The 27,654-nt window shown below is 40.7% G+C and overlaps 1 protein-coding gene across 1 annotated transcript; it reads left to right on the top strand.

The window, feature by feature from the left end:
• Ednrb (endothelin receptor type B) lies at positions 1-27,654 on the top strand. The gene is made up of 7 exons (XM_041671726.1): positions 1-716; positions 18,690-18,802; positions 18,936-19,140; positions 20,594-20,743; positions 21,630-21,763; positions 22,541-22,649; positions 25,128-27,654. The coding sequence occupies exons 1-7, from the start codon at positions 234-236 to the stop codon at positions 25,260-25,262; spliced, it is 1,329 nt and encodes a 442-aa protein (XP_041527660.1). The 5' UTR covers positions 1-233; the 3' UTR covers positions 25,263-27,654.

Below are 27,654 nucleotides of genomic sequence, written 5' to 3'. Positions count from 1 at the left end.
GAGCAGGGTCAGGAAGGAGGCTGAATGCGGGCGAGCGGGTGGCGCACGCCCATGTTCCCCATTGGCGCGCAAACTTAAGTTACTGTTAAGCGGGTAGTGGCGGTCAGGCTAGCGTGCGTGTTTGCGGAGGCGTGGCTGGGGTAGCTGACAAAAGTGCCTTGTCGTCTTTATTCCTCTGTTGGTCTCCAGACTGAAAACAGCGGAAAGGCTACCCGACTGGAGCAAGCAGTAACATGCAGCCGCCGGCAAACCAGCGCGGACGCGCCTTGGTGGCGCTGCTGTTGGCCTGTGGCTTGTTGGGGGTTTGGGGAGAGGAAAGAGGATTCCCACCTGCACAAGCCACACCGTCTCTCCTGGGGACTGAAGAGGTAATGACGCCACCCACTAAGACCTCCTGGACGAGAGGTTCCAACTCCAGTCTGACGCGTTCCTCAGCACCTGCGGAGGTGACCAAAGGAGGAAAGGTGAATGAAGTCTCGGCAAGATCCTTCCCTCCTCCATGCCTACAAACTGTTGAGATCAACAAGACTTTTAAATACATCAACACGATTGTATCCTGCCTCGTGTTCGTGCTGGGCATCATCGGGAACTCCACGCTGCTGAGAATCATCTACAAGAACAAGTGCATGCGAAATGGTCCCAATATCCTGATCGCCAGCCTGGCTCTGGGAGACCTGCTGCATATCATCATCGACATCCCCATCACTGTCTACAAGGTAATGCACCTGATCTGCGGGGCTGCAAGCGGTGCGGGGGCGGTGGGTAAGTGGAACAGCCTTGGAGTTTGGAGGAGGGCTTCCGCTTCTCCTACCAGTGACCCTCGACCAGATTTTCTTCTCGGTTTTTCTCTTAGCCACTGACAAATGTAACTTTCTGAGCGGTGGTGGAAAGAACTGGGGTTCCCAACACAGGCACACTGAATCAGGGATTCTGAAGTAGATGGTTGCAGTTAGATATTTTTTTTTAAAGAAAAAAAAAACTTTCTGTGTGACTATGACAAAATTGAAAGTTGAGAATCACAAACTGCAAAGTCAGTTTTTCTAGGTACAGCCTCCTAAAAGTATGCTCCTACAAACTGGGAGTTTATTAGGAAGGCAAATCTTCCCCCCAAACAGTATTTACATCTTTAAACGCACAAATGATTAGTGACCAAGGTAATTTTAGAGAGCATTGTTTTGAGGACCCAGAAAGTAGGGGTCCAGTAAGGTTCTGGAATTCAGTGGCTTGGAATAAAGGCAGAGACTGGTAACTAAGTAAAACGCAGTTCCTTGCTGCAAGTAGCCTTGGGGGTTCTTCACGGAATAAATGTCCAGGTCCAAGTGTTGCATTAAATGTGTTACTTCTTTCATCCATCCCCGCAACCCACACGTAGATGGTTATTGCCATTTTACCCATGACTAATAGGATGCTTGAGGGCCCTCTGTGAGGCAGAAGCGGCAATCAAACTCCAGTATGTCAGCTTCCCAAATGCAAGCCTCCTGACATTATCTCTGCTTATTTCGTGAACAAGACAGAGGAGGGCTCTGTAATGAAGTCTATAAAATTCTCAGTAGTTAGCAGTGCTGTGATTTCCCACGGTTATCAGAAGAAATGAGCTCAGAAAGCAAGGCAGGACGTGGACATTGTCAGTGTTAACTCCAGGTGGTTTGGGAAGTCGGGACACACCCTAATGCCTGTGGCTCTCATTTTCTTCTATTTCCCAAAAAGGCTTCTAGTGCCACCAAAGGTGAATTTGTGCTGCTTACAGAAACAGATCAAATGAAAGAGGCAGAAATGTTCGGAGCTGTGCGAACGTGAACCCTGCTTCCCATCATTAGCAATAGAAAGTCACACATAAACACAACCCAAGTGTAAAGGAACGAGAGCACACTCTGAGGACCTCTCTGTAAGGAGAGAAGACAGTGCTAGGTTGGGGCAGGTCAAGTAGAGCACCACAACCTAAGGGACAGGAGTGGTTATTACCAGGCGGCCCTTGGCGTCCCCTTTCATCCGTCTCTGGGAATCCTCATCCCAGTAGCCATGTTTTAAGGGAATTCCAGGCATTTCTGAGGCTTAGAGATGGAACATAGATTAGGATCCAGACCCTGCAGGGAAGTGCTACCAGAAATACAAGGAACTGCTAAGATCTGGGACAGCAAACATTTTGACAAACTGTGAGTGTCAGGCTGGAAAGAGTCTAAGGTACAGTCACAATTCTGGTGGGATCAGAAGTGGCTCACTTCCTTCTTACGGAGCGGCAAGTGAGGTCTCTCCATGGGGGCTGAGGGGAGCACTTCAGTGCAGCTCTTCAAAACTGAACTGAGAAGTTTTACAGTGGAAAGTGTGAGGGATTTAAAAATAGCCGAATCAGGGTTCCTCTCCAAAGAGGAGATTATAATCTCCCTTTTCTAGGTATGCACAGAAAGTTGGTGGGAGTTCTGTTTGGAGCAAACTTGACCGACCTAAACATTTAACCAAGTTATAGACCTCCCTACATCAGCCGGCCATTGAATGGCTGTGTGGAAGGCGGGGCGGAGAACATTTTCCTCCCTTGTGTTGCGGCCAGACGAGATGTAAAAGGACCCTTCTGAGACCACTGTTCTTTCTGCCTGCTCAAATGGTTATGTTGATAAACCTGAGAACATATGACTGAGCATGCGGGTTTCCTTACAAGTCCCTCTAGTATTCCCCTGGGAAGTTACATCCTTTGCCCTAGGATGATTCCCAGTACGAAAGCTGTGCTTTTGTTCCTGAAACTAAGTGATGAGTCATTAGAAAACTAAATAGTTAGTCATCGAAATCTGTCTGAAACAAACCCCTCATCACTGTGGGTCTAGAGCTGTGAGTGTCAGCATGAACTCCTACAAACCCTGCCTTGTTGCCTTTGGTTTGGTTTCAGGCAAAAACAGTGGCCACTATTTATTGGGCACTATGCATTCATTTTAATTAAATTACTTGGATGATGTGAGACAGGATGTGTTGCTATCAACCCTGATTTAAGTCATTGAAGAGACAAAGAAGTAACTTGCCCATTATGCACTATTAGAAAGTGGTTACTCTGGACCTGAACACAGCTTATCTTGTCTTAGAACCCGTAACTTTCCCTATCAAGAATGCAAAAACCCAGTGGAAAAAAAAAAAAAGAATGCAAAAACCCAGCATGTCCTTCTCCTTCCTGAGCTTTCTAAGGCCCTCAGCTTGATTGCATAGGTGGAATTGTGACACAGGACCACATTAAGTAGGCCACAGGGTAAACATTTTCAAAATTCATTTGGAACGTCAGAATTGAAGTCTGTGAGTCCTTTTCAGATAGTCTATAATATACGCTATTAGTGGATGCTGTTCTAAAGACTATTTGCTAGAACATCTACGATGAGTTTAAAAAGTCATTTCAGTTCTCTAAATAATTATGGCAGCAGAGAACTTTTTGAAAATATGTATTTAGAATTTCAGAGCACTTGACATTTTCATTCCTAAAGAATAACTTTGGTGAGCTGTGACTGCTGTTTTAAATATTCTCCAAGGTGAGAACTTTGAATTGCTAATCTCTAACTCTTTGACAGGTTGTTAAAATTGTCTTTGGAAATCCACTATATGCAATTTGGGGGGGGGGGATTCAGAGTCCCTCGATTCTTTTATTGATATGCTCTAGCAGCTCAGGAATGTCTTCTTGATCTATTACATTCATCTGAAGGTCAGTAAACACAGAGTTCAATAATGCTGACAAACCAGAGTATGTCACAACTCCTGTCGATCCTTGAAGTCATTCTTAGTGGGCAAGGTTTCGCATGAATTCTGGCAAGGAGCTGGCAACCTTGGGAAATCTGCCTGCCCTGCCATGCCCTGCCATGCCCTGCCATGCTTCTTAACAGAGCAGGGTCCCTAGAAACTTTCACCTGGAGCCATTCTGCCATGGTGTCCTTTATCAAGAGGACCCTGTGCTGAATGCCAGGGAAGAGTTTCAGGACCCTGAGCAAGCTGAGACTACTAAACACTTCAAACACTCATGTAAATTATGTGTGAAACAATAAGCCCTTTGAATCCTTCGCATTGGGATGCATGGGGCTGTGCTTACATTCCAGAACATAAAACAGCTGAAACACATGGAAAATGCAATCATCCACAGTGTATAGTTTGAAATGACACAAGGATATGATACCAATGTCACATGAATTTGTAGATAGTTCAGTAGACAGATAACATCTGGCCCTGGGCCTAGGGCATAGTAAGCAAATAATAAAAGCTATCAGAATGTTTGTGCTTGTGTATTAAAACAAGAAGGGAAGTTGATGTTTGGAGTGTTCTTTTTTTTATCTTTTGTCATTACAAACATGACTTTAAACATCACAAGTTCATACACCCAAGTTTGCACACATGTATATGGGTAGCTACCTTAAAGGGTAAATCCCTAAAACTGGGTTTGCTAAGTCAAAGAGTATATGTACTTAAAATGTTGATAGATATTGTCACCTTGTGTTATTACTGTAGTGTTGGTTCTGATCACTAGTTTAAATAATATCTCCAGGTCTATAGACATATGTTAGCATCTGTGATGACATGGTGTGTATAGACACCTGAAGTGAAAGCTACTGTTCAAACACCCAATGGAAGGCTTAATCTCTCCTTATTCACGGGTGGCTTACTATGTACTTCCTACTTACACTTAAATGATGGAGGCATCTTCTACTTTGTTATATATAAGAACCTGCTGTCTGACTACTGTAGCAAAGCTACGTAGAAAGCAAGAGTTGACAGCACTTCTGCATACTATCACTGGTCGGCTGTTTCATGGTTTTGATTGGTGTGAATTAGCGATATTTTTTAAAAAATTGATAGCTTGCTGGGGATAAAGTTTAAGTTCTTGAGCAAATTATGACCTTTTGAATTAATAAATGTTTTACTTAAAAAGTGTAATTTTTGTGCTGTTCTTATAACAATAACTGAATATATATGATTCTCAAATAATAGCTTCCTTTTGTGTATGCAAGTTGAACTTTATGTAACCTGATTGTAACCTGAAAGGCTCATTGGCTTTCTTTATTAACTACTGTGATAAGGATCTAAATGCAGTCTGTGTGCACTGGTGAAAATTAACTTAGGAACACACTGGAGTGCTGTGAGTTAGCCTTGCTCTTAAGACTGGTTATGCCACCATAAGAGAGAGGGAGCTGTGGAGGCACAGTCCTAACAGGCGACATTTCTGATCTTTAACATTTAATCGGTTATGTTGGAACACATACAGCCCGTCAAAATGTAGGAGTCCTTCACCCTCAAATCAGTTTTGAATGAGGTGACCGTGGCAGGAGGTCAGGCTTTTTTTTTATCATTATGATTTTGCTTGTGATACCATCAATTATCATTATGAACAAATTCACTTTTCTCACTACCCTACCTTGATTCTTTGTAGTTATAAACAATTTTGAGTAAAATTAATTGGAAAAGTAAACGCTAAAGGACCAGTATCAGAGCTAACTTTTGAGCTGACAGTTTTCCTTCCAGTAAAGCTGAAATGTATGTAGACACAGCAATAGAAGAGGGTTCCATGTCCCTGAGAGGAGAGTATGTCCTCCAAATTTTATAACAGTGCTCTTATTATCACTCAAGTAACTGAGGTATTTCAGTTATATCTTAGAGCTGTTTAAAGATACTGCAATGGCATAAACATTTTGTGTCAAAAATGAAATCAAGGTTATCTTTGAGATTCATTTATTTGAAGAAAAAAAAAAGAGGCCCAATTCTCTTTGGAAAAGAGCTAATATGTAGGAAAGCCATTGTCTCTGGGTGAGTTGAGTCTACTGGCAGCTCTCTGTGCACTCCATGTCTTGGATCCAGCACTCAAAAACAGATGGATTCTGTGCACAAGTGCTATCATGCAAAGGACATCAGATCAAGGGGCCTTTCCACTTAGAAAGCTTGGTCCCTTCTGTTTGAGGGTGTTGGCCAAACCAAATACCAGATCAATAGCAGATTCAAGTAACCCAGAAGTTCAAGGCGTCACATCCCCCGTGTACTGCTTCACAAGTTGGTTGCAGACTCCTGTGACTAAATGCTTAGCAAACACTGGGCTCTCCACAGCGAGAGCTATGTTTGCCTTTGACCTGACACTTGGACCCCATGAATCTAAGTCCCTAAAAAGACCAGGTAAAGCTTCTTTTAATACTGTAAAGCTAGTTACCAATCAAAGGCTTCACATCATTTTCTTTCCTTGTGAATTGTTCAAAAATTGAAAATATTTTCATACTTGTACAAAATGATGACACGGCCAAGCTTTGTGTCAAGGCCAAGAAACTCGGTTGGTCATTTCACGAGGAAAACCATATAAAGTTATCCTTTTGTGTAGCTGATATGCTATAGCTGATTATTTTTAGAGAAACATGTCAAATGCTAATAAATGATTAAGTGATTTAGAGTGTGCTGACAGAGAAAGCCCGAGCTGAAATAAGATTTTAGCTGTAATTTATGATGTGAAACAGTCTCCTTCAGAACTTCGCAAAGTCTTCAGGGGGTTGGCTATGTTGGGAGATGCGTCCCAGACTGGTGTCTGAATACACCTTGGCCCACACAAGTCTTCTGTGTTCTTGGTGGTTTATATTACACTCTCACTCTTTCCCTGGGGACTCTCTAGTGAAAACACAGAACAAGAAAATGACCAAAACATGGTGGAGAATGTGGGGAGGCGAATGGAGAGCAGGGACAGACAAGGCTGACCATGCTCATTCTTGAGTCAAAAGTTTATCAGTCAAGTTGACCAAAGCATTTTCCCAAGCAAATCTTCCCTGTTTGGGGCTCTTGCTCCCCCTCCCTGCCTCAGCTTCACTATGGATTCCAGAAAGAAGACAAACTAACCTCAGAATGTTTACACTGTACACAGCCTCTTCCCCTCACTGGGAGATTGTAAAGGGCTTTTAGGTTCTGTAGAATTCAGACATCTCAGAGAAGATTATCAGTGTCCCACAAGATATTCCCCAGCAGTGCTGGGCCTAACTGTGGTATGAAACAACCTACAATCTTTTGCCATGCTCGTTCTGTCTCTGCTTCATTCTGAGTCCTGTGGCTATAAGAACCCCAGTTCTCCAGTCTCTTTAGGCATTGTGGGGGATCTTCTTAGGAGGTCCAACTCAGATAAATTAACCCAATGGTTTTGTTATTTCTCTTAGCTGAATTTCTTAAAAAATACATAATGTGTCAAGAAATCTTTTAAACACAAACTGTGGTTATGCTTTTAAGTGCAGATAATGGGACAGTGGTAATCTTTATTTTTCTTTTGTCATGCTAAGGACCGAATCCAATGTCTTACATAGACCAGGCGATCCATTTCTTTCCTGTCTATTAGAGATTTAGAAATAAATTTCATGTTGGTGGTAATAGTAGAATATATTTAAGTAAATTTGAATATCTCCTAAGAAACAGTTTCAGTGTTACGTCTGATGTTTCTAGAGATTTGTTACAAGCACTTTATTTACCACCACAAAGCCAGCAGTCTATTTGGTCACGTGATATGTGAATAGATAAAACAGGTTCCCAGGGTCTCTGCACAGCTGCAGGAATCACTTAAGTGCTGCACTGAGGGGCACCAGTTGGTACAATATCTGGTCACATATTGCTAGCCCACATAGCCTAATGTTTAAGAGACTATTTCATTTTGCTCAATGCTAAGACCTTTTAATTTAGGCTTGTCCCTGAGGGCATGGGTATAGTATATATGTATTTTAAATGCTATGGACTTAACTAGAAGTTAGTGTAACTTCTTTCAGTGTATAAATAAAAGCAGTTCAGACATGGAAGTCCCTGAATGAGACTGTCCAACCTTATTAAAACAGTGGTTCAAACATCTCCTCCCAAAATAAAACAATAAAACATTTGCTAAAGGAAACTGAGAAAGAAGAAGAAGAAGAGGAGAAGGAAGAGGAGAAGGAGGAGGAGGGGTGGAGGAGGAAGAAGAAGCGGAGGAGGGGGAGGAAGAGGAGAAAGAGAAGGAGGAAGAAGAGGAAGAAGAAAAAGATTTCCTTTCCCAAAGTTTCGAACATTTCAAAGACATGTTCCCAGCCCTTGGAACAGAAGCGACTGGCTATTTCTTCTACGGTTGTTAACCCATCCTCTGAGAAATCATCACTCTCCATGTGCACCAGAATCTCTGGTCCGAAGGAGAACACAGGATCTCCCTATGCAGGGAGAAGCAACAGAGTCTGCTTCATGTCAATCACTTCCTTGACAGGTCTGCAGTGGGAGAACAGCTGGGGGAGGATTACCTTTCACCTCTTCCTGTCAGCTGGGCAAGTCAGAGCTCAACATGACCGCAGCTCTCCACCAAGCCTGGATCCCAGAGAGCCCAGCCCTAAGGCAAGAGAACCCAATCTGCGCAGTAGAAGACACAAAGGCAAACGCTTCGTCCTCTGCGTTTCCCAAAGAGTGTATTGAAAGGATGAGGACGGAAGCACTATTGCGACGCTTAGCTTCAATTTCTGTCTCATGGTCAAAGGCAGTCATGTGTTCACTTGTTTTTGTTCAACAATCATTTAACGAGTGACCACCATGTGCCAGGCACAGTTCTGGGCACGCTAGATCTCATAGAACAGTCTACAGGAATTTTTACTCAGAGCTCAGCAGGCGTTCCTAGTTTGAAAACTGTGGGAAGGAAAGCGGTGTGTGTGGTTAATGAGGGGATGATGTGCATGAAGATTTGCTTTGGCATTTCCTGGTTTTGGGGGTTTGATTCCTTCTGGTATGGGCTGGGAATTAGCACATTCTCCCCTCCCCATTTAATTACCACAAGAATGTAATTTTTAATTAAAAGGAGAACTGAAAAATGTAAAGCTTGTTGAAGTGGTTTTGCATTTGTTGAATAACCTTAGTGAGAGTGTTTGTTCCCTGCTCATGTGATCCTGTTAGAAAAGTTTAACAGTTATGCAATATAAAAATAAAATTGCAAGTTGATATTAAAATAACTTATGTGGGTTCTCATGCCTTTTGCTTTTTAAGCTTAGACAAGATTGTAAATTGAAGACTCAAAAGTGGTGATTACGGAGTAAACTTCTTACAATCGGCCTGGTGGTGTCTATTTTCCATTTACTGGTTTGTTTGTTTGCTTCGATCACTTAGAGCAAATGTGCTGGGGAATCAGCATGCAAGCCTTAGGGGAAACAGGCCAGCACAAACATTTTGTCAAATAAACACCACAGTGCAGTGCTTGCAGGACACATCTCCAACAAAATCCATTGGGTTTTATTTAACTAAGACGAAATGAAGTGGAAACCAGGAGTTGTTGCTCACTCGCCCACCATGATGACCTTTAGATGTTATAGATCCGAACTGATTTTTTTAAAAGTAGCTGTAAGTTTAATTTCTATAGAAATGACACATTGACCCTCTTCTTTTTCTTTTGTGATGGGGATTGAACCCAGGACCTCACACCATGCTAGGTTGCGTTTTGAGATGGGGTTTGAACCCAGGACCTCACACCATGCTAGATTGCAGTTTGAGATGGGGTTTGAACCCAGGACCTCACACCATGCTAGGTTGCATTTTGAGATGGGGTTTGAACCCAGGACCTCACACCATTCTATGCTTCCATTCCTTCTACCGAGTCTTCAGACCAAGACTGATTTTTTTTTTCTTCAAATCACATTTGATTCATCTTCAACATCAGGTAAAAAATTTAAATTATGCAATTAAAGGGGTAAAACCCAGAGATAAAACCAAAAATAGGAACTAAGCAATTAATTAATTAAGCAATTGCTGCATTTAAAATGAAGTTGCTTCTTCTTTCTCTGGAGTGTATCAGTGCCCAATGATTGGTGAATGAGTGAAATTTCCACATATGATTAAAAATATCGAAACGTATTCACTCACAAGATTTCAAAAGCTCTGTCTTGGTTGAAAGTAAATATCTGAAAAACTTCACTGGTTTTCCATAAGGACTCAAGTGTCAAAAGAGTAGACGTCTCTGCAACTTCAACAAGCCCCAAAGACTGACTTCCGAAGATGCCCACTGGAGACCATATGAATGACTGCACTGAGCACCAACAGAGGACATGGACCCTCGCAGAGGGCAACTCACTTGGCTGGGTCTCCACAAAACCTTCTGACTTTACCTTTTTGGGTTAGATAGCTTTGAGGGTAATTTCTAAATAGCGAAGAAGGATCAAGCATGCCATTTTAAAAGTCTGTTTGGGGCTTTGTAGAGGAAGAGTCCTAGAGCCCATCGGAAGTTCTCTTCCTTACTACAGAATAATGGCAGCAGTACAGTGCACTCTCTTCTCTTCTTTGGCCTCTCAGAGCAACAGCTGCCAGTTTGGAATTGAAGAAAGTGTGAGATACTGAAGGCTGGTGAAAATTAATGCTCTCTTCTCTGCAGCCCCTTTCACTTCAAAACTGTAGACTGGAGAATAGTAATCACTCAGTTATGATTAGGCTCCTAACTCTCTGTTGAACTAGAACAGCACTGTTAGGGTTTCAAGTTTATGTTTGCCTGTCTTCTGTGATAGCATGGGTCAGAGGTTGTGTTGCAGGCCTCCCAGTGGTATGAAGAGCAATAGCCCAATGTCTCAGCTGAGCCAAAAATAATATCAAACTAAAAACAGATCCTAGACACAGGGAAGAGCTCATTTCCATCGGTCAGGATGCCTCCCCCTTGTTGGCCTGAACACTCACACCTCCTAATTCTTTTTATGACTGTACCCACCTACAAGGGGGCAGTATTAACGTATTTGGAGACAGTTTGAGAAAGAAGGAAAAATTTTAAAACACCCAAATGTTTGACTATGATATGAAAGAAAATCATTAGAATAAACAGATGAGTGGATAGAAAAGTGATAGATAGTAGATAATGATACTGATGATAGATGATGATTATGAAGATAGATATAGATAGATAGATAGATAGATAGATAGATAGATAGATAGACACACAGATGACATATATAGAATGGAAATTGACTAATGGTATTATGAAGCTGAGAAGTTTCACTGTCTGCCATCTACAAGCTGGAACAGGGTAGTCTGTCTCCATCTGAGCCCAACAGCCTGCCTTCCAAGGGACTCATTGATTTAATTGCTAGTTCAAGCTCCACAAGAGAAGTCTAAGCAGGTTGGAAAGAAAGAGATAAATTCTTCCTTCTTGCACTCTCCTTTTTCTATTTAGACTCTCAATAAATTGGAGGATGCTCACTCACATTGCAGAAAGCAATCTACTTTATTAATCCAAAGATTCAAACGTTAATTTGGGGCCTGAGATATACCTCAGAGGTAGGTGCTTACCTCACATGAGCCAAACCCTGAGTTTAATCCTGATAACAAACATACCATTTCACTCTAAACTAAGGTTGTGTTAGCCCCCAACATCCCACAACGCCTGTCAATCAAATAGGTATTTAAAGCTAACCATCATTACACGCTTAGGACACAGTCTTACACTGCAGATAGATATTTCACACACAGTTATGGAATTCCAAACAGTTTTATTTAATCTAAACCTGCTCTTTCTGTAAGGCCAGCTTTGTAAAGACTGTTAGGCAGATATCAGTGTGGTTATAAGAAGCCTCTAGAGATATGCAGTTGGGTTCAGATGTGGATCTGTTACGTAAAATGTTAACTAGAGTCAGACAGGATTAGGATGAAGAAGAACAAATCGTCCTACAGTGTTAAGACTTAGACAGTAAAGCCCATGTTCTTTTGTCCCATGGCAACAAGCAATTTTGAAGTAGCTCAGTTGAGAGACTCCAGTGTGGGTTTTCAACAGGGTGCACTCAAGAGACTGGATGACCCTGCTCTTTCGGGAATCGCTGACGAAGCATTTGCTGGCTCAGACACTTGTCACCACCTTGCTCCTTTGTTTTAGGAGACCTCAAAGCTTGCCATGTTGGCCTCTCAGAGAAGTGCTTGAGTGTTCTTATAACAAAGCAGCTGGCCTCCTCTGCGTCAAGTGAATCCAGAGAGAGTGGCAAGGTCATCATTTGTCTTTTATCAGCTTTTCAGACACATACATGCCTTGGTGATTGCCATATTGTATTCATTATGAAGAGTTTAGTAAGCCTAACCTCAACCAAGGGGAGGTAAATAAACATGATCTTTGGGAGGGAGCTGTACCATAAACTGTGTGGATATGTATGTAATTGTCATAGTAAGCTAATAAATGTCGAAGTGCCTCAGACTTCCCTTCTGTAAAATGGGAATTGCGGAGATAGGGTTCCTTGGGATTGTCATGAAGAATCAATAATACAATAAACGTGAAGTGTCTCCTAAAGCACCTGACACCTTGCCGGAAATGTGCAAACGTTAATTTCACTGCATTTTCCTGATTCATCTGTAGTCAAAGAGAATGATTAGACAAAGTATTATTGTCTGAATTATTTATAGAAGACAGAGTCTACCAGTGACATTCTAGCCATTTGAGTTCTCTTTATTCAAGGACAAGTAGCAATTTTTTTAGATCTGAGTTCACAGCTGGATCGGCGCTAAGGTGCCCAGAGTTTCCCATCTACGTGGCTTCACTATTCTCAAGATAAGTTTCATGAATACCCCAACTCTTAGCAATAAAAAAATTAATTAAAATAGTAATAAAGAAGCTGAAATCATAGATAGTCTCAGTTCATTATCTGTTGAAGAAATTATTTTGAAGAGAAGTTTTAAGTGTCTGTGACTACATTGCTTGTCCTCTTGTTGGTTGTTCATCAGATTGTGATGGGGTGAACCTGACTGGGGTGTACTATATTCAAGGTTTAACCACTACATGTTTAAAATCCAAGTGGGCTGTGAGCAGAACATCCTAGTTTCTGCCCTGGTTTAAGGCTATAGGTCATTTTCCTTTTTAGGACTCGAGAACTTAGTCTCAGTTCTCAAACTGATAAGAACATGTCTTTGGGAACAACTGGTTGGAAGCAAACTCATGAATAGAATATAGGTCCTCATTTAAGATTTTTTTAATAGGGCCAAAAATGATTGCCCAGTAGTTAAGAACACTGAGTGCTGTTATAGAGGACCTGAATTCAGTTCCTAACACCTGCAATGGCTCATAACCACCTATACTCCAGCTCAAGCAAATCTGATGCCTTCCAATATGGAGATGTGCATAAAAACATACATGTGCATGCATGATTAATTTAAATAGCCAGTGATTGAGCTTTCCCTTTCTAGTGTCAGGTCTCTCTCTAGTGGGGTAGCTGGGTAATCTCTCCTGTGTTCATTAATATGGTTGCAACTGGATCCTGTTCCTAGGTGCTACTCTTACTTGATACAAAGTAGTATGGAACACCTTATTCCATGTCCAGGTGGCTTCTTGGCGGATTCTTGAAATCATTCTTTTCACAGTATGGTTCATTTCACTGTTTTTCGGGCAGACCATGTTCTCCTCGAAGTGTGTCATTTCCTGATGACATTATGACTTTCCATACTTCCTGAGCTATCACAAAGCAACCCCTTTAGCCTTTACACAGAAACCACTAAGTAAAGAGTGTAGGATTATAGGATAGTATAGTGGGCACGAGAGATGAGGAAGGGAAGTGGAGGGCAGGAAGAATTCAGAGAGACTTGAGCTATGAGAATGGGTGGAAGAGGGTCCTGATTAGAAAGGTCTAGACGCGGTCAATGTACAATCTATACATATATAGGTCAATGTACAATCTATACATATATAGGTCAATGTACAATCTATACATATATAGGTCAATGTACAATCTATACATATATAGGTCAATGTACAATCTATACATATATAGGACAATGTACAATCTATACATATATAGGTCAATGTACAATCTATACATATATAGGTCAATGTACAATCTATACATATATAGGTCAATGTACAATCTATACATATATAGGTCAATGTACAATCTATACATATATAGGTCAATGTACAATCTATACATATATAGGTCAATGTACAATCTATACATATATAGGTCAATGTACAATCTATACATATATAGGTCAATGTACAATCTATACATATATAGCTATATCAGTGTCAGCTCCATTACTCTGCACAATTAATATATAGCAAGACTATAAATTTAAAATAAATAAAATGGAAAAAAGGAAAGGGAATTCTTTCCAATTCTGTCCTTGTTGATGGGGCTTTCATCTTGTTTTTCCACTCTTGTGGCTTCTTCAGTTTAGGACAGTCTTCAGTCCCTCCCATGGCTTCTTTGCTTGAAGGGCACCTATTGTGACCCAGGGAAGGGTCATTTTTATTCATTCTCTTGGCTCTTGTCACAACCCTTTTCATTTCCCCTGTAACATTCTGATTGAGTGCTGCCACATTTTCTGTGGCATTTCTTCAAATCCTCCGCCAGACCTCTGCTGCTGTAAGCGTTAAGAGCAACTTCCACTCTGTGTGAGATGCAAGTTCTTAAGGTGCCATTCACTTCTTGCCATTCTCTTGTGATCTCAGGAGGCGTGGGCTGACCAAAGTCATATTATCTTTTATTTTTCTGGAACCACAAGATTGGAATTTCTGAACCACAGCTATGCCCAATAGCTGCACCTCATAAATTCTGAGGATCCTCCTAATAATTTTGTTTCATCTCTTATACTTGAAGGTGATTTAATTTTTCTTCTGTTGAGGGTCTATCAATGGGCATTGTGTAACTTTAAAGGTACAGCAATCTACCACTATTTACATCTCACTTGGATTCTGCCCTAGAAATCTCCAGCTGCGTGTGGTCCAACAGGAGTGTTGTGGAGTGTGTGTGTGTGTGTGTGTGTGTGTGTGTATGTGTGTGTATCAGTGTGTGTGTGAATATATATATATATATATATATATATATATATATATATATATCCATTCTTCTGTCTTGCTTTCTCATGAGCAGCTGGGGTTATTTCGATAATATAATGTTCATGAAAACCTGAGTATCAGCCCAAAGGAGAGATAGTTAGGGCAGAGCAATTGCAGCACTATTTGGAAAACTTGTGGAGACAGAGCCCTGGTGAAATAGGTGAATTAGAACATAAGTTACTTCTTCATCTTTTTATTTTGCATGAGGAGGATAGGCTAGGGGTTGGTACCTACTGAAGCAAACCTATGCATTTGCACCTATCAGGTTCTTTCTGATAAAATAATGTAAAGGCATCTACAAAATGCACTTCTTCTTATTTTCCTTTTACCTTGTAAAATAATTGTAGTAGCTAGGGGGCATGGAGAGCACTGAGGGTCCTGCTTTTTAGCCATTTTCCTCCAGAGCATGAAGTATACCTCTGAGAGCAAACAGTGTTGCAAAGAGAGGTCATTTTCTTTCCAACTGAAAGCTGCAATTTAGGACTAAACTGGGGTTGCTTAAGACATGGAGATAGACAAAATACACAACACAAAACAGCAATTCCTGCAGAAGAACAAAAGAGTAAGCCCAGCAGTTCCTCCGAGTTTCCCAAAGCAAGACTCCCTGGGTCAAATGGCCTTGATGGTACCTGTGTTTGAAACCTGAGAAACCAAATAAAAATGGAAAAAAGGAGAAAACTCTCAAAGTGCTGAGGTAGCTCACACAAGTGGTTCAAATCAAAAGCGCACTGAGGCTTAGAAGTTTCACTGCTCCAAAGGGTTTTGTGCCAAAGGTACATTTTCCCACGGAGAAGAAAATCTTGAGAAATCTCCAGAATGAAGAGCACCCCTGACTTCCTCTGGTGTTTGACTTGGTGTGAATGTCCCAAGCAACCCACCATGATGACTGTACTCCTGACTGGTTCACTGTAGTTTCATACAAAGCCCAAGAGTCGGGTGCCTAATAGGCAGTACAAACTAAAAATGTAGAGAAATAGAAGCTCGGGGAAGTTCGACCAGGAAAGTAACAACTGGGAAGGGTGAGGACAAGACCTCAAATCCCCTCCAGCCATGACTGTGGGTTATATAAGATGAGAGATCACAGGGATAAAACCAGTTTTATCACAAGTTTTACTGGATTCAAGATTTCCAGAATTCTCAACACCAGCGAATATCTGGTATACCATTCAGCACTGCACAGTTCTGAAAACTAAGCTTGTAAATCACATGCGACATGTTTAGTTTATTTTTTGGTTTTATATATATCATACACACATATGCATATATATGTCTATATAAGGAAAATGGTACATATATTATTTTATCTATTAATTTCACTCACAACCACTTTGGTACAAGTCCTTCTTTTCTTGACCACATTGTGAGCAGCAAGTTGACTTTTAAAAATTAACCAAAAGAATTAAAAATAAAAATAATATTGCAACAGTTTCCTGTTTAGAGCATTGCAAGTGGATACTATTGATCAAGCATTGAAATGCTTATACCATCAGCTGCTGTTCCTTTGGCTAGTCACCCTCTTCCAATTTTGAAGGCTTCCTGCTCTCCTTCTAGTTTCCTGGGCTTGTTTTGAACACAGGACCTTTTGTCTTCCTAGCATGCTCGGGGATGGTTTCCTTATTACTTTAGCCAACTCTACACTTACCTGTTATCTCTTCAGAGAGATCTTACTGAGAAGCTTATTGAGAAAACACCTCACATCCCGTCACCTCTCATGATTGGGCTACCTCTGTTGAACATCATATCAAGTACTGATGTATTTTTATCTCCCTCATTATATGTAAGCTCTAGAACCAGTAGTTTGCCCTGTACTTAGAATAATATTTGTAGTGAATACTCAGTAAACATTGGTTAAATTAATTAACTAATCATGAGTCGATTGACTAATACAGAAGCTGTAATACATGTTGTAGAATCTATTTAGTTAATAGACATATAATAGTGTCTTTTAAAATGTTAATTAACTGAAACCTTTTATTCATTATGCAATTTCATATAAAAATTGCAATTTCTGCCTTCTTTAGAAAAATTAAGGAAGTTTTCTATTCGAGGTTCCTTAACAGATAGCACATGATGCTTGTCAGACAGAGACGAACCCAGACCCCACCACTCCTACGACCTCCCTGACACCAATGACTGACTTGCATTGGCTCACCCTTTACTGTGAATGTGCCTGTCCCCATACATTTCCAACCCCCTACATAAAGTACGTATGTAGAAAGTCTCCCAACCTTTGTTCCATGTGTCTGTGTAACTTTTTCAAAACCAGTTTAGAAATCAAACCTGTCTTGTGTTCATTTTTCCCATCTCAGTCTTAATGAGACACACACTGTAGCCTGTGGTGCCCCTGCAGGTTACAGAACAATCAGCCAAGCCTGACAAGCTCGTCAGAGTATCACAATCAGTAAAAGGGCAGAAATAGCCAATGGTGTTTCAGAAAAGATCTCACTTTTGTAAGGTTATTTTTTTTTAAAAAAATAGTTTTTTTTAATTTATTTATTTATTAAGGATTTCTGCCTCGTCCCCACAACCGCTTCCCATTTCCCTCCCCCTCCCCCGATCAAGTCCCCCCCCCCATCTGCTCGAAGAGCAATCAGGGTTCCCTGACCTGTGGGAAGCTGGATCCAGCAATACCACTCTTGGGAATATACCCAAGAGAGGCCCTATCATACAACAAAAGTATATGCTCAACTATGTTCATGGCAGCATTGTTTGTAATAGCCAGAACCTGGAAACAACCTAGATGCCCTTCAACGGAAGAATGGATGAAGAAAGTATGGAATATATACATATTAGAGTATTACTCAGCAGTAAAAAACAAGGACTTCTTGAATTTTGCATACAAAAAAATAGTTTTTAAAACCATTAGATTATAAATATTTTTCTTTACTTTCAAAATATCACGAATATTAGATCCAGATGTCTACCTTAAGAGATTCATTTACCAATATAGGGCACCCAGTGTCTAAGAAGAAAAACGGCTATGTTTAATAGTAGATGTTGAAGCCCAATAAAGGGAAATACACACACACACACACACACACATATATATATATATATATATGGGAAGAGAAAGAACCACAACCTTTTGCTCAGTATCTATGTGTTTTAGCAGCATGAATATTTGCCAAGCTCCTGCAGTATGTCAGACACCATTGGAAGCAATTGAGGAACTCATACTGTCTCACACTCCAGAGAGTCAGACAGCAAAACTAAACAAGTAATAAAATATTTTTTTTATTTGCAGTAAGAGGAAGAGCCTTAATAAAAGGAAACCGGGAGGAGGGTGAAAGAGGAGGTCTGGTCAGTAGCTAGAGTAGCAGTGTGATCTAGGTAGGTCCTATGGGGAGAGGAGATCTGAGCAAGACCTGAAGGAGGTGAGAGAAAGCACACCTCTCTGTTGTGAGAAGACGGTGGGATAGAGAATGGCATAGACCAAATACCCTGCAGTGGGCAGACACCTAGTGTGTTCCGGGAGCCCTGTGGCTCCTCTGGCTGAGTTAGCTAAGAGAACTGACTGCTGATAAGACGAGACCTTGAGTATCTCCAGAGTGCTGCCCACAAGGGCAGTCTAGTCTTCTCCACACAAAACCATTTTCCTTTTTGTTTAGTAAACATATTTTAATATGGTCATGACCTAAGGTTGGAGGCTTTATGAAATATGCAGGTTCTATTTTCTAAAGGAATATTAAGCAACTGGGGTCATGGGCCTAGCTGATGAGACCCTGACAAAACCACCATCCACACACAATGAGCTCACAAACTGGCTGCGCTCGTGTTATCCTGAACATAGTCTCCTGTTTTACATATGGTCACCGGTGCTTTCCAAAGGGCAGTCCTTTGTTCTGCCTGTCAGTCACCTGCACCGAGCGATGAGCTCAGATGCAGCCTAGCGAAAGCCGCACTAACAGAACTTCATGTCTCCTCTACGCAGCTGCTGGTGGTAGATTGGCCATTTGGATCGGAGATGTGTAAGCTCATGCCCTTCATACAGAAGGCTTCTGTGGGGATCACCGTGCTAAGTCTATGCGCTCTGAGTATTGACAGGTAAGAGTCCGTTCTTAGGCCAAGGAGATCCTACACACCGTATAACTGCTGTGTTATGGAGGGGGTAAGCTGCGCAGCTCAATAAAAGCAAGCTCTCTACCTGCTTAAAATATAACTCTGTTTACATCTTCAGATATCGAGCTGTTGCTTCCTGGAGTCGAATTAAAGAAACTGGGGTTCCGAAGTGGACAGCAGTAGAAATTGTTTTAATTTGGGTTGTCTCCGTGGTCCTGGCTGTCCCTGAAGCCATAGGTTTTGATGTGATTAAGACAGACTACAGAGAAAAGCCTCTAAGGGTCTGCCTGCTTCTTCCCGTTCAGAAAACAGCCTTCATGCAGGTAAGTGTTCTTTGCTTTTTCTTCCTGCACTTTCCTTATAAATATTTAACTATTTCCCCTAGTTCCCCACCTTGGTAAGCTATTGATTTATGCCTACCTTTGGCATAAATTAAGAGTTTGGATCCCAAGACTGTGAGGTTAAGCATTACTAGTGACCCCACCTGCAAGAATCAGGGTAATTACCACTCCAGGAATACCCTAGGTAGCAGGGATCCAGATAGATCAGATTCCTACAAGAATGGCTGTGGCTTTATAACATTTGTAACTAAAGTCCCAGAAAGATAGACACTGTTGCATAACCTACAGAAGACAACCCAACGTTGTCAAAGAAACAGATGGTTTAAGCTATGTTTAAATAGAAGATACCTGATAGTATGGATTTAGAATACCAACCAGTCCCTTCATAGCTACATTGTTAATATGTATATTGATTTATAATTGCATATAAAATATATATTATATAATTAATAAATATATGTATAATTTTGGCTATCTGTTAAAGAACTTTTGATCAGAAAATAGGGAAAGAAAGGGGATATTAGTCTCTAAAAGACAGATCCTAAGTACAAGAGTTTTGTCAGTGGGGCAGTGGTGGTGCATACCTTTAATCTGAGCACTCAAAAGGCAGAGATAGGCAGATCTCTGTGAGTTCGAGGCCAGTGTGGAAATTCCAGGACAGGCTCCAAAGCTACAGAGAAACCCAGTCTTGGGGGGAAAAAGGGGGGTTTTCAACAGAAAATGGTTAGTAGGTTAGTACAAAAGGGGTTGAAACATTTTTTTTTATTTTACATGGACAAAGCTTATATAAACTTTATGAACTATGCATTCAGTAATAAGTAAAAGAACAAAGGCAAATGCAGAAGTAAACTGGAAAATGAGGCTGTTGTTTACTAAAAGTGGAGCACAACATCGGGACACAAAATCCTTTCTAGCGTGGATATAGCTGCATTGATAATGTTTTGAAAAAGTAGCAGCAGAAAGAACGCAGGAAAGATAAAGCACACAAGCATTTTCTAAATTGCCATTACATGTATACGCCATAGATCTAAGTGGCTAGGGCAGATCTGTTCACACCCGTTTCTCACACTAAACACGCTTAGTAGCAAGGAAAAGCGTCTCCCAAGCACTGTGATGGGTTTACATGCTTAATACCAATAGTACCTAAAATTTGAGGTATTTGGTCATCCATTGTTTTATCTTCACATAGGAATTATGATTAAATCTTACTATACTGTCCCAAAGAATTGAAATATATCCTGTAATGTCATTTTACTTAGTGCAGGGCTTTATCTATGTGTTTAATAGATATAGCTTAAGAAATGTATGACAGATGTGTTACAAAAATCATCCTACTTTTATGAACTTACGTTGGTTTTAGTTAACATTTGATATATAAGGTTTTTATTTTTTAAAAAATAAGATGTTAATCATAAAAATTCTCTCTTCCCTATAGTTTTACAAGACAGCCAAAGACTGGTGGCTGTTCAGTTTCTACTTCTGCTTGCCACTAGCCATTACAGCCATCTTTTATACCCTGATGACCTGTGAAATGCTGAGAAAGAAGAGTGGCGTGCAGATCGCTTTAAATGACCTCTTAAAGCAGGTAAGAGAACGCAAGGACCTGGTGAGCCGTGGCCGTGATGATGGTGGCATCCTCACAGTGGTGAGGATGGTGATGAACTAAATCAGACACTGGAGCTCTTTCACTTTCTTCCTTCGTTTTGCTATTTTTGTAATAAAAAGGCATTTTGTATTAATTATTCAGAGACTGAGTCTATTACCTAAAAGGATCTAGGGACAACCGTTACCTTTTGCTGTTGTTTTGTTTTAAGACAGAAGGTCAGGTAGCCCAGGCTAGCCTTGAATTCAAGGATGACCTGCAACATCAGATCCTTCTGCTTCTGCCTCCCAAACGATGGGATTACAGACCTGCACTACCTTGTCCAGTCTGAAACATACACACATTCACACACACACACATACACACACACACATACACACACACACCACACACTCACAGACATACACACACACACCTCTCACACACACACTCACACACATACTCATACATATATATATAGCATGTTTGTACAATATATAATTTTAGACTTATTTTGTGTTGGATGAATGTTTTGCCTACACCCATCTGCACCTCATGCCTGGTACCCATAGAGCTCACAAGGGGCATCAAATCCTCTTGGACTGAGGTGATTGATGGTTGAGAGCCACTATATGAGTGCTGCAAATCGAACCTATGCCCTTTGAAAAGCAACTAGTGCTCTGAGCTGCTGAGCCATCTGTCCATCCACCCCCAAACCCTTACTTTTTAAAGATGAATCCCTAACAACTTTAATTCTCATTCACACTGTCTAATTGGATGCTCACTGACCTGAGTCTTTGGTTTGGTAAATACTGTGAGATATCCTGTCTGGGGAGAGTATGTGCTGTGAATACCAATGGCTTTATAAGGGCTTGTGGTCCTATTTCAGAGACGAGAAGTGGCCAAGACAGTCTTCTGCCTGGTTCTCGTGTTTGCCCTCTGCTGGCTTCCCCTTCACCTCAGCAGGATTCTGAAGTTCACTCTTTATGACGAGAATGATCCACACCGATGTGAACTTCTGAGGTAAGAAAGATAGAATACAATGGAACGGGACACATGTGCCATAAAAAGTGGTGACTCTTGGGGAGAAGGGAGGCCAACAAGCATGAGACAGAGGGGAGGGGAGGGTGCTGAGGGAGAGGGGTGAGTAGGAGTCACGTGTGAGGACACGTGTGATCACTCTATGATGGAGCTCACTGATCCGAATGCTAGCTTAAATTTGAAGAGAAGAAGAAAGCGGAAATAATTATGTAATTTCCACTCAGATGTCTCCCCATCAGTCCTCCGAACGAGCAGAAAGAATATGATTTTCGTATCTTTAGAGACCATTAAGACGCACAATTTTACCTTCACCCCTGCTTTAGATGGATGAGTAAAAGGGATGCAAGAAAACCGTAGGCTATAGGCACGGGGTTGTCAAATGATGAGTGAATGGCAAGACAAAAAGTATCAGCTCTATCTATACACCTCTGTATATACTATCAGATCTTCATGATGCCTGCAAACCCTTGCTTTTCCGAAAGTTTCATCTCTTCCAAATGAGAACTGTATTTCCAAAAGGAGAACTGGATATGGAAGTAAAGGTAGGAGAGGGGCCGTGTAGGTGACAGAGAGTGAACGAGAGAGAGAGAAAGGCAGGCAGAGAAGCAAAGACAGCGACCTGCACGAGCAAACTAGTGGTGAAACTCAAACCATTGGGTATGGGGGATTTTGGTTTTCTTCATGAAAACACAAAGGTGTACATTAAATATATACATGAAGAAACATAATTTTTAGAGACACATTTTGGGCTTCTTGCAGCTTTTTGTTGGTTTTGGACTACATTGCTATCAACATGGCTTCTTTGAATTCCTGCATCAATCCAATCGCTCTGTATTTGGTGAGCAAAAGATTCAAAAACTGCTTTAAGGTAAGAGAACAATCTAAAATAAAATGTTTCCTGTGGTCTGGCATCAAATATAGGCTTTCAGAACCACTAATATTTCTATCTAGAGAAGATTGGCAAATTGTTAATTTCCCTGTGTTGCACGATATTTGACATTTTTAAATATCACTTTTGTATAAAAAGCACTATAGTAAATATTTGCTTGCAGATCCTTATCAGTAATCACCCATGCTTTAGCCACTCAACAATACTGTTGGAATTGCTCCAATTGATAGAATCACAAGCACTGATAATGTGTGTCATGCAGGGAAGTAAGATTGGAACGTAGCTGAATGCATTGTCCCTCTGATTTTGGTAGACGTTTTATTATTGTCCAGCTACCATGTCTGTTATAAATAAGTTAATTGTCTTTTCTTATGGGCTATGGAAATAAAGTCAAGGCCTAGAAGATGCCTCAGCAAGTGAGAGTGTTTGCTCTGCAGGAGGGTCCAAGTTTAAGTCTGCAGAACACGTGTGAAAAGTCAGGCATGCTGTTCTGGGCACAGTGGTAGATGCCGTTAATCCCAGCACTTGGAAGGCAGAGGCACGCAGGTCTCTGTGACTTCAAGGCCAACCTGATTTATGTAACAATGCCCTGTCTCAAAACACGAGAGAGAGAGAGAGAGAGAGAGAGAGAGAGAGAGAGAGAGAGAGAACAAATGTAGTTGCCTATAGCTCTAGTACTAGAGATGAATGGAACAAGAGGATGGTTGGAAGGGGCTCTGAAAATACTAACCTAGTTCAGTAGGAGATCATGTCTTAAAAGAACATGGTGGAGGGGGACAGGTTAGGACATTCAGTGGCTTCCTTTGGCACACACATCACAGCCCTCCCCCCCACAGACACACACATGAACAGCAACTTTAAAAAGATTAAAAGCATTTCTACTTTTCTACCTTCTGTAGATAGCAATGATATGTTGCTCCATGTTGAATGTAATTATATCTCACTCAGATGTTGGCAATATGGCACCCATCCATCCATTAATTCTCTCAATAATACAACACCGAGTAAAATATGCTTCTCCTCACATGAGAATGAGCTATTGTCTTTGGTATTTCGTTATTTGAAAACCAAAATTCATTTCATTGTAAACACTAAAAAAGTTAAAAATTTCTTTGTCCAATCACAACCCTGACATTAGGAGTAGAAGAGAACTTTTATCAAAATCAACTCCTTTCTTTACAGAGCACAAAACCTGCTGTTTTCTGAACATATAGTTTATCATAATACAAAAAGGATAGACTCATAGTCTATCATAAAATAAACAGAATGAACAACGTTTTAAAATTTTTAAAACTCCAGTGAAAAGTAGAAAAAAAATGAAATCAAGATGCTTGCACCCTTTATGAATGTATTGCATAATAATACTGAAAGGGCATGGGATAACAGCATGTGTCTTAAAACAGCACGGCAAAATTAAACTCAGGGACATGACGAGAGGCCTGTGTCTGCATCAAGTGACAAAAATCATGTCACAGGGCATGTACACAAGTTACATAAACGTATAAGCCCAAGTACATGTACAGCTGTAGTAGTTCTGTTCTAGGGAGAAACGCTTGACCTTCAAAGTTGTCACACATCAAGAACATTTTTAAGTAAATGAGAAAAAAGTATCAAAAATTAAGAGTGACTCTGGGAGTTAAAGAGATGATTCAGGGGAAAGAGCACTCGCTATGCAGGCTTGAAGATCTGAGTTACACCCACCATGTAAAAAGCCAGGCTTGACTGCCTATGCCGGCCACAACAGCTTTACAGGACGGAAACAGATGCTAGAGACAGCCTGAGCAGTCAGCTGGGCAGAGGCAGTGAGCTTCAGGTCCAGTGAGAGATCTTATCTCAAGGGCATAAGGGAGAGCACAATAGAGAAAACAGCAGAAACATCCTCCTCCGGCCTCTAGCTCAGTGTGCATGCATTAGTATGTACACACTCATACATACACACTCACACACACACACTAAAAAAAAAATGAGTGGATGTTTCTTGGTTAATGTTAATTACATAAGTTTTTTTCTTCTTATTTGTACTTTTTAGTTGTAAAAAAAATCATCACATGCCACCAAGGTAGCCATCTTTTCCATTTTTAAAATTGTATTTATTATTATTGTGTGAATGCAATGTGTGTATGAATGAGCATAGGTGTGTGCATACCATGGTGGACAAGTTCTGCAGTGTGTGTGTGTGTGTGTGTGTGTGTGTGCGCGCACACATGTCTGTTCTCTTTCCACCATGAGCTCTGCCTCTCACGCTCAGTTCATCAGGATTGTAAGTAGTAAATGATTTCACTCACAGAGTCATCTTGCTGACTTTAACTGCATCAATTTTAAGGGGGAAATGAGAGGGTGTGGGAAGAAAGGGACCAAGAACCCCACACTTGCAAGAAGAGTCAGAGCCCCAAGAGCGGGAAGAGTAGTGACCGTGTGACTGAGTAAACACATAACCAGTTGTTCTGTTTTGTACAGTCCTGCTTGTGCTGCTGGTGCCAAACGTTTGAGGAAAAACAGTCCTTGGAGGAAAAGCAGTCCTGCTTGAAGTTCAAAGCTAATGATCACGGATATGACAACTTCCGTTCCAGCAATAAATACAGCTCCTCTTGAAGGGAAGAGTATTCATTCGCTCAGTCTCATCATCCTTGTTTTGGACAGATATCATTAGAGAGAAAAAACAAAAAAACAAAACCTTTGCCAAATCCAATGGAAAACTGTGTTTGCAGGAAGGCTTCCACAAATATAAGGGGGATTATTTTTAACAGCTGTAACTTTTAACACCTGGTGTTCCATGAGCTGTTCACAGCCTAGGAAAGCGATGAAATGGACAAGCACTTAGATTTTTAGCCAGCACTTCGACATGGCTCTTGAAAGCTCCCAGTGTATTCGAATGCCACTTACATTTAAAAACAAGCTCACTTAGAACCTCTGTTTATCATCCTGTCACATGAATCTGAGAAAAGGAAAGTGTGACATCGGTAAAAAAAAAAAAATAAAAAAAATAATGTTTCAAATATGGTTTCAGCTACTCCATTTGAAACCTTTTTAAAACATCCGTTAATAAATGTTTTGTGCATGATGTCAACACCATTTAAATTGCAATTGTATGGGAAATGCAAAATCAGTGTGCTTCGTGTGCGCTTCAGGTAATTGCAAACACCTAAATGATCAGAAGGGGGTATAAGAAAGAGATGGAGCCTAGATGTTTCAGGATCATTGTATTCTTTACATTCCAATAAGAGCAATGTCACAGAGGAAATAAAAGGGGGGGAAGCGAGAGCTGCTCTCACTGAGACTTCCGAACTTCCCCCTCACAGGCATGAAAGGAAACCGCCAAACAGAACACTACCTACAATTTTTCATGGTTCTTTCAAATATCTTTCTACAACCGAAGTTTGATTTCCATATGATTAGTTTCATCACCTGTAAATACTTAGCTATAAGCACTCCATGTAGATGATTTAACAAAGGGCAGGTCCCAGCATTTGTATCTTTATGACAAAGGGATGCCAGGAACCCGGTAGGCGACAGAATGTGAATTGCCTGGTGCATCGTCCACATGGCAAAGAAGCAAGGCGCATCTCCAGCCGCGCTGTGGTTAACACGGTCCACAGCACGATATAGTTAAAATACCATGTCTTAAAGTCGTAGCAACTAGTTACTCTAACCAGCTCTCTTGGAGCTATTTTGCTAATTTTTATATTTTTTTTTCTGGAAATAGCCAATAGAAAGTTGATCCGGACATGGTGCTTTTTCTAAAACTTAGAGGCGAAAGCACTTTGGGGGACTGCAAAACGCTCCACACTGTACATTCTTAATCGAAGTGTGGTAGGTTCACTTCGGATGAGCAGTGTGTGAAGAATGCCCAAGAGAACTCCAAGAGAGAGGAAACGAGGTGGGGTAGGAGGAAACCCGTGGGGAAAGGGTCCCATTCTTAGCCCAGCGTTCGTCACTGGCGCGTCAGAGCAGAGCAAAGGTCCTGGGTCGGCTTCAACAGAACACAACAGAGCGTTCTCAGAGTGACCAGGGAACAAATCGAGCCCAAGAGTTTTAACTTTGTCTTAAAATATAACAGAATTTCCTTTTTTTCCCCCCTTTTAGTAACCCAGGCCACATGTTGAAAATGAGCTAAGAATGTAGTTTTCTGCCAAAATCCACTGTGACAATACAATAAACCCGAATCCAACAAAGAGGTCAGAAAGAAAGGAAAATAATGACCTGGCATGCCACAGGGACTCTATTTAAGAGTCACCCAGTTCTTGTTTACGGGTTCCTCCCCACCATTTTCTACTTCTCAATATAAAAGACCCCCCAGATTTTCAATTTTCAATTAGTTATGAGTCTCCAGTACTTTCACAATATGAATGTATTTTTAATTCTTATTAAGTTTTAGATCAATTTTATTGCTATATAGTAAGTTCTTGCATCTTAATGTTCTCTTTTTTAACCCAAATGCTCTTTCCCTCTAAATATCAGACTCATGAGCAATAATCATCTTGTCAAATTATGAAATGGCATAAGAATATGATGCATACAGTATTTGTAAAAAGAAAAAGCATTCAGTAGATTTTTGATTCAAAAACAAATATAATCTCTGCATAATTAAAAATCAAGATAAGAAAACATATCACCATCCAACTTTAAAGCCTATTTTCTAATATTAAAGCTGCCTAACATAGCAACACTTAAAAACAATGCTAACGAGGATGCTCTAGGTTAAAAGTTTTGGAAGTGATTTTAATCTGTTTTTGCCTCTTACTCGGATCATGTTGGTCTGTGTTCAAACACCTTCCAGTATCAACAATGTACAACCGCCAAAGGAACACTGTTATTGTTGTTGTTTTTTTTTTAATCAAAACTTGGGTTTGTTGTGTCTAACATACAATTGTAATATAGCCATGTAAAATAATTGTGCTTTGTTCTGCCATGGTCACTTAAAGTGGCAGCTCATGTAGTTGCTTACTTTTTGTTTTGTGAACAAACCAATAAATATTCAAATCAT

Source organism: Microtus oregoni, unplaced genomic scaffold (genome assembly GCF_018167655.1).
Source record: "Microtus oregoni isolate MIOR12 unplaced genomic scaffold, Mior012 000001F_ref0000356, whole genome shotgun sequence".
Lineage (NCBI taxonomy): Eukaryota > Metazoa > Chordata > Mammalia > Rodentia > Cricetidae > Microtus > Microtus oregoni.
Note: the sequence above shows the minus strand (reverse complement) of the source record. Positions and strands in the feature narration are given on the sequence as shown.

Bases quoted from the DNA above. Each gene is read 5' to 3' on its own strand.
- Ednrb (XM_041671726.1), top strand. From the start codon at position 234: ATGCAGCCGCCGGCAAACCAGCGCGGACGCGCCTTGGTGGCGCTGCTG. The intron at 18,803-18,935 runs GTAAGAGTCCGT...TTACATCTTCAG, and splicing joins TGCGCTCTGAGTATTGACAG to ATATCGAGCTGTTGCTTCCT. The intron at 20,744-21,629 runs GTAAGAGAACGC...GTCCTATTTCAG, and splicing joins TAAATGACCTCTTAAAGCAG to AGACGAGAAGTGGCCAAGAC.